Genomic DNA, 8273 nt, shown 5'->3' with positions numbered 1-8273 from the left:
CTAAAATATAGTTATATAAGAAAGCTATATAAATTTGCACCTAATTTTGGCTTTTAAAAATGGAAAACACAATTTTTGGTTGTTATAGTTTCATCAGATTTTGTTCTTAGTCCCTGTAATTTTTTTCAAATATTTTCAATCTCTTTAATTAAAAAATATTAGGTGACATTTGTTTTTTAGATCCTTAGCTATAGTTTCTATTTTTTTAATAGTTTTATAGGGCTTAAATATTGAAAAAAATTATATATAACGATAAAAATAAAATTTGATAAATTATAGGAACCAAATATTATGTTTTTCCTTTAAAAATTATCAGAATAGGTGCCAGCAGTTGAGAATTTTAAAGAAAAAAAAGACAAAAAAATGAAAATAAAAATGAAAGCATTAATGCATTATTGTAAGCCCGAGGGCCTAAGTCAAACAATAAAAAAATGACGGAGAACATAATGAAACGTGTGGAAGGAATTATTTGGGTCAAAAGCTATATATGATGATCAGCCTAATTGCATGGCGACATCGTAGTACTTTAATTGAATTGCAAGTCTTTTTCATTAAGGTACGTACGTTTCACACAGACACGTGGTCGATTAGTAAGGCTTTAATCATATTCTTGAAGCCTAGTTAACTTAATTGTTTAATTTTGGTAAAATAAATAAAATCAAGGCCAAGCCTTTGAAGCCAAGCTTTCTGCATCAGTGCTTCAGATTTCGCCAAGCTTGTGTTAATAGCAGCTGGTTTTTTGTGTTCTGATGTGATAAAGCTGTTTCTTTGTTCATTTATGGCTCTCGGGCTTTGCTTCTCCCAGCGACGTGCCTTATTTCTCTCAGGTCGGCCACTGTGTCTTCATCATTGTTCCTTGTGTGCCCAGTGGCTTGGCATGTGAATTAAGATGCTGGAATGTCATTAATACCCTTGGACTTAATTAATAGGAGAAATGACAATTAGAAACCTATAAGAATATTAATATCAATTACAAACCTTAAATTTGAAATTTTAATAACAGACAATCATATTACTTGTAATTAAAAAAAATACAAATAATCAATTAGAAAATTCATAAAATACACTTAGAATTATTTGTAATATTAATTGGTAATTTATGAGAATTAACTGTAAATCTTAATTATTTACTGCCATATACAGGTAAACCACTTAAAAATTTAAAAAAATATATTTAAAAATATTCATAACGTTAATTGAAAATTTACAGAAATCATCCGTTGTGATGACAAGTTGGTCCACTTGTTTTTTTTTTTTTGGTTATCTTTTGTGGCATTAATTGAGAGAATACAAAAGTCCATTATGAATATCTAGTCAATTACAAAAGAATGATTTATTGCAAGTAATAAACATGAGGTTAATTATTTAATTGCAAGATTCAATAATTTTGGATTTGAGCATTGACTATTGACAATGGGGGGGGTTAATTTTTTCCATGCACATGATCTTCTATTAACTATCATTATTAGAAAACATGAAGAAAATAAACTAACAGATCTTTAGAGTTTTTCTCAATTTTAAATTGGATTTGTAGTTTATTTTATTTAAGTTGAGCCTTTATAATTTGATACATTAGATATACTAATTCATGAATGTTGAAATTATTAATGAAAAATTAATTTTTCCAAAACAAAAAACTTTTGAAATAGAAAAACTGATTTAATACTGTTGAGTTTTGACAAAAAAATTGATTTAATAGTTAATAAAACATTTTTAAGTTATAAAGATTTGTAATTAATTCTAAAATTATATACTCTTTTAATAAAGGTATAAAAAGTTCTTAATTTCAATTTTTAAGAAAAACTCAAAGATTTTAACTTTCAGTGATCAACAAACAAATTAAATTATAGGGGGCTCAACTCAATATGAAATTCTACATGAATCTAATTCAAAATTTAGATTTTTTATATAGCTATTTAATGGGTGTTAGATTTAAATATTTTAATTTTAATAAAGAATAGTTCTTCCAAAAACATTTTCTGCATTCATATAAGCCCAAATTCAAGACCTTGTTGTGCTTAAACGAACATAGCCCTCTTCTAATAACCAACACTAATCAGTTAACTTTTGATGATTCAAGGTATTAAAAATTAAACTGCAGTTAAACTGGTCAAGATACTGATTTAAGAATAATGGTCAAAATTAAAGTTAGATGGTAGCCAAACCGATTATAATCAAAATATTTTATTAAAATGGTCAAGGCATTTGGTTTAACGGTTTATTGATTTAATGGAGCGGGTTAACTGGTATTTCCCCATTGTAATCTCACCATCCATGTATAATATTATTCCAAAATAACAAAAACACATACACGTCACACGTAGATGAGGGGTAAAATAGACCCTGAATGAAATAATTAATGGAGTGGTCATATATTATATATACTATATATATACACATACATACTTGCCACAGCCCACAGCTCATGAAGCTGAATGAAGTTTCTTAATTCGCAAACAGTGAATATAGAATAAGTAATAGCATTAATTCCCACCACACTACTCTTCCTCGTGCAACCCCCCTCGCTCACCACCTTTCCCCATCTTTCCCGCGTCAACCCTTCCCTTCATCCCTTCCTTATAAACCCTTACTGTTTGCCTCCATTTTCTAACACACTCTCAAATCATCATCATCATCATTCTGCATCACAGCCCAGCAGTACAAACTCCCACACTCCATCTCTCTAGCTCTCGAATCATCTCTCTCGAGGGCAAAGCCATGGCGTTCTTCAAAGGACTCCTCCTGCTTTTCGTTGCATTGACCATGGTTTTGTCTCTCTCCATCACTCTGAATAATAAACAACCAAGTTCTTTGTCATCATCATCATTTCAGACCAACGATGTTCATGACAGCAACAAAATGGACTTGGCCTTACCTTCCAAGAGGGTGAGCAGGTTCCTGGTGGCGAACAACCCGGTGTCGGTGGCGGCGAGGAACCCTAACGCTGCAGATCACTGCAAGAAGGACAACGAGATCTGCTACTTGTTAGAACCAGGCAAGAATTCGACGTGCTGCAGCAACAAGTGCGTGGACTTGCAATATGACGACAAGAATTGTGGAGCGTGCAAGAACAAGTGTAAGTTCACTCAAACTTGTTGCAGAGGACAATGTGTTGAATTGTCTTTTGATAAGAGACATTGTGGAGCCTGCAACCACAGGTGTGAGCTCGGTGAATTCTGTGTCTATGGCATGTGCAATTATGCCTAGTCTATTATTCTTCATCATGGATTAATTTTAATTATATTGTTCGAGGTTATACATACAATAAAGGGAAGCCAGATTTAATTTGGTGGTTCATTAAATATCTTATATATACACACACACCAAGACATATATATATATACGGTTATTGTTATTGCCATATTTATAATTACGTGCTTTTGCTTTTCTAAAGAACAATAATAATATTATTGGGATTATTATGTATCAAGGATATTGACAGAATTACGGGCCTGTGCTAGTGTGATTCTTTTTTGTTTACCATCAGTTTGGTTTTGTATAATTAAGGCGAGATGTATATTTGTGTTTCATTTTTCATCTGTATTATGTATGTAGAGATTTAATTTGACTCTTGTAAACATGCAATATTCTGATTCAAGTTCGATGATCAGAAGGGCAATTCATGAATAAGGCTCAGTTCTTGGTCGTGTAATGTACGAATTTTAGTTATGAAAAAAAAGAAATATATGAATTTAATTTCTGAAAAGTCAATTCGGGGATTTAATATATGCAAAAGAGTAAGTTATTTTAAATACATAAAATTTAAGAGTTTCACTACTTTTTACGTGCACAAGCAAAAGCCAGATTCGTGGCGGCTGCAATATATTAACATGTTACTGAACAATTAAGTAATCCCGTGACTTAATCGAGAAAAACAGCTAAAGTTATTTTCCTGGGAATGTGCTAATCACAATCACATGCAGCTAGCTACTAGAAAAAAATTGTTCAAAGTTTAATTTTCCTGCAAAAATGGGGTCTCTCACGTGCTTCAGTCATCGATCAGGGAAGACTATATATATATATATATATATATAGCTAGATCGATTTGATCATATATTAACATGAAAAGTATTATTTAGCCCAGTATACAAGAAACTTGTTCGCAAATTTAAGTGTAATTGGCGCGCGCGCGCACTTACTCTCTCTCTCCCTCTAAAGTTTTCTTCTACTGTTCAATAATTACTACTGAATATAAAATGAATTTATGTGTGCGTACTGCGTGGAATGAATTGGATATGTAATTTTCATTGATATAACTATCTGATTATGTCAGATTTTAATATTATTAAGCTCAATTGAACTCATGGATGTATCCCATGTATGTATTGTTTCTACTAGCACAAGTTTAATTCCAGTATTATAGTGATATGATTTATGAATATTACAAATCTAATTTACTAACTATAAATTGAAATATATATATATATATGTATGTATGTATGTATGTATGTATGTATAATTGTTTTGACCAAAGCAATTAGATCCACCAACAGCTCAGAATTAATGCAAGAATAATATTGAAAGTAAATTCCTCACCCCCTTGATTAGAAAAACGACAATTAATGGAAGAGACCAATTTCTTTCTCCTAAAGGAATAGTTTTAAGCTAAATATGTTTTTTTTTCCACAGACAATCTGTGGATTTCGTAATGCTAATTAAATAATAAATTAATTAACTGATACAAGATATAACACTAGCATATTAATGTAATTATATTCCAACAAGTGTTTGAAGGTTAACTAATTAAATAATGTTGTGTATGTGTGTCCATCTATGTTAAATTGATGGACTCTGAAAGTTTGTTTACATTGAACGAGCATTTTCCTATTTACTCCAGTGTACTCTAATACAATAATAATAATTTAGGTAGGAATTTGAAATAAATAATGTCCTAATAATATGAGAAATTAATAATATTAATTTTGAATGTTATAAATCTCATATCGAAAGGTCACATTGGTGTGTGAAGTGTGGCTTATAAGTTAACTGTGCACTCTTGCCCTATAAGGGTACATATTGGGGGTGAGTTTTATTCAAAGGACATATGGTTGTGACATTCCGTTCGTAGAAAGGGCCTCTCATGAAGGAGTTGATCAACCGGTCGAGTGAAACACTGTAGAGCATAAGTAGTCATGGACGTCCCCTCTTGAGGGGTGGTCTATGGTATGAGTTTTACATTGGGAGGCTATATTAGTGAAATATGATTTATAAGTCGGTTGAGTATTCTTTTTTTATGAGGTGCCTTTTGAAGGTAAGTTCTACTCGAAGAACTTGTAGTTGTAATAGTGAATATACTGATTAGGGTTTATAGTTCAAACTCATGCAGTCCCACAATATCTGAAAAATAAAAAATACCCAAATAAATTAAGGTTATACAAATGCTGTGGAAAAGGGCAAAAAAAAAAAAAAAGCTTTTAGTTACAGGAGTAGGCGGAAAGCAAATTCAAAAGATTGCATCTATGGTACACGTGAAGTCAAAATAAGAGGAATAAATGAAAAAAATAATATCTTTTTTTGCCAGCAAAAAAAAAAAAATCAAGTTAGCATAGCAATTTCTTTTCGTTTTGCCATGTAAGACCGCTAAATTTACATGCCACTGGGACTACTTTTTTTATTTCTGAAGTATAAATCGATTGTGTTATCTGAAAGCTAATCAGTGGGCAAACCATGTCAAGCAACTCTTCGTGGAGATTTGATTTGAAAGTCCAGAATTCAAAACTTAAATATCACTCAAAATATAATAATATAATATAAAGATTATCATACCATTCATAAATTATGATGAACGATACACTAATTCATTTAAGAATCTATGTAAACCATAGGTTTAATGGTAATAGAAGAAAGTCATATTGTTCATAAATTATCCCTTCCCTGATTTTTATTATAAGTGTCTTTAAATATGATTCTGTCTAAAATATTAATTTTTTATTTAAATATTATGTTTTATTATTTACTAACCAACTGAACAATTGCCTAATTAACCAAACATTCCCCTCTAATCAGTGAAATTCATTGAGAATAATTTTAAAATTTTAAATTATTGGCTAATTTTAACTTAATTTCTTAATTTATGTAAAGTTATTCCATTAAATCCTTATAGCATAAGAATGGGGAATACTCTCTTCCTTAAAAAATGTAAAACATTTTTTACGTATTGGATATTAAAAAATTTAAAGTATTTTTAGTCTTTCAAAATGTAATTATTATTTTTTTAAAAAAAATTATTAAATAAATCACTTTATATTTATTTTAAGGTCAAACATCCTAATAAATAAAGGTAAATATGAAACAATAGGTTAATTTAAAGATAAATAACTACTTTATTAGGGATAAGCATAAAAAAGAATACAAATAATATAAATCACTTCAAACTTTATGTAAATCTACGATGGTTTTAATTATTGAGCCTTGCATTGTGCTTATAGTAGAGGAAGACCATAGTCTATATTGTCTAAGATATTCAAGCGAAAACTGAAACTGACAAATACAACTTAATTAGGACTTATGTTGGAACAAAAACTAGGATCTATGACTGAAAACTAGCCGGAGCTATTGGGAAGAAAATTGACTATAAATTAGTTATTTACTCGTGTTGCATGGTAGTATATATGATAAATATTAAATACTTTGAATAAAATAAGTGCTTAAAAATCTAGTTAAAGAAAAGGGAAAGTTTAGTGTTAAATAAGCCACCAAAGGATAAAATTAAAATGTAAGAATAAAAAATGAATAGCTTATAACCATAAAGGATGGTTTTAACTTAGCATAACATGTATTACATTATTGATGTTGTGGAGTCTAGATTAAAGAGTGGCTAAAAGATAAATATTAACAGAGAATGTTGCCTTTTTTTTTTTAGTACAAGACTATAGTAAAAACCGTGTAAAAAGATTAAAATCTAGTCATATCAGAAACCATGAGGCTGATACAATCAGGAGGCGGGTTGATAAAGATAAAAATATCAAAATCTTCACAAGGAGTCTTATGAGCCAGGAGGTCAGCAGTTATTTGCTTCCCTATAAACGTGGTCAAAAATAACAGTCCAATCTCTCATAGAGAGATCTTTAATATTTTTGACAATCCAGGAGAGGGGGTAGGAGTCACAACATCCGTTGTTAATGAGTGATGAAGCTTTCAAAGAGTCAGAGTGGACATTAATTTTAGTGAGCTTCTCATTCCAATAGAGTTTAAGGCCTTCTAAAATTGCATATAGCTTGGCTGTAGTGGTGGGGTAATAACCAAGGTTCTTGGAGAATCTTTTGATCCATTTACCCTTGTCATCTCTAATAATGCCTCCATATGAAGCAGCATCATAACTATTGACAAAGCCATCCATATCGAGTCTAACCCAATCAAGTTCAGGAGGACTCCATTTAGCTTCATATCTAGTGCTATTGTCGTTTAATTTGTTGATCTTGGATTAAAGCTTTAGGTCATTTATAATCTGTTGCGTGTTGGAGAAGGCAATGTCATTAGTCAAAAAATTATCTTTAGAATGGATTTTTCTGCATCTGGCTTTCCATATATTCCACCAAGCTTAGCAAATAGTCTTTGCCAGGGGATTTTTCTAATTATTTAACTGCCAGCTTCGTTCCTAGCGTTCTAAGTTTTCCATCCTGCACATTATGAGAGAAGAAAGTGTTAAAATATAAAGGATTTACTAATCTTTTCCAAACCTCTTGGGCTTCTTTACAATCCTGCAAAATATGTATAAAGGAATCAGAAGTGTTACATCCCAGGGGACATGACCGTCGTTGAGTGTAATTGGATTAAAGACTATCCTACGCAGCCTTCCAAAGGAAATATTTAATTTTCTCGTAGGTGGGCCACTTTTAAATCTTGGACGAGATGTTGGATTTATTTTCATTATTTTAGATCTCCACTGCTTTATAGGATGATTTAATGGAGAAGTTTCCATCAAAAGATGCCTTCCAAATAATAGTGTCTTCTTCACCTTATTGAGTAGAAGGTCAGACAAGTGCAATCTGTCTTAACACGTCAAGATGAAGATAGCACTTTAAGAGATCAAAATGCCATCCGCCTATAGTATTGCAGAAGTCTGAGACACGAGCGTGGAGAACATGGTCGGCATTGTGGAAAGCATATTTGACAAGAGGGTCAGGTAGAGGGGACCATTTATCATATTAAAAGGATATTTGATCTCCATTACCTACTTTCCAACTGACCTGAGATATAAACTTATCCTAGACTTTGTATATACTACTCCAAGTAAAAGAATAAGAGCTGAGTTTAATTACCATAGGGATAAT

The 8273-nt window shown here is 31.2% G+C and overlaps 1 protein-coding gene across 1 annotated transcript; it reads left to right on the top strand.

Annotated features, from left to right (window-relative positions):
- The first annotated feature begins 2675 nt into the window (after positions 1 to 2675).
- On the top strand, positions 2676 to 3530 carry LOC129295551 (stigma-specific STIG1-like protein 1). Its single transcript, XM_054934076.1, has one exon. The coding sequence runs from the start codon at positions 2719 to 2721 to the stop codon at positions 3205 to 3207; it is 489 nt and encodes a 162-aa protein (XP_054790051.1). The 5' UTR covers positions 2676 to 2718; the 3' UTR covers positions 3208 to 3530.
- Positions 3531 to 8273: the final 4743 nt, after the last annotated feature.

This window comes from Prosopis cineraria, unplaced genomic scaffold, assembly GCF_029017545.1.
Source record: "Prosopis cineraria cultivar Desert tree isolate PC_DT_omini unplaced genomic scaffold, ASM2901754v1 PC141, whole genome shotgun sequence".
Taxonomy (NCBI): Eukaryota; Viridiplantae; Streptophyta; class Magnoliopsida; order Fabales; family Fabaceae; genus Prosopis; species Prosopis cineraria.
This window is presented reverse-complemented; position numbering and strand designations above follow the sequence as displayed.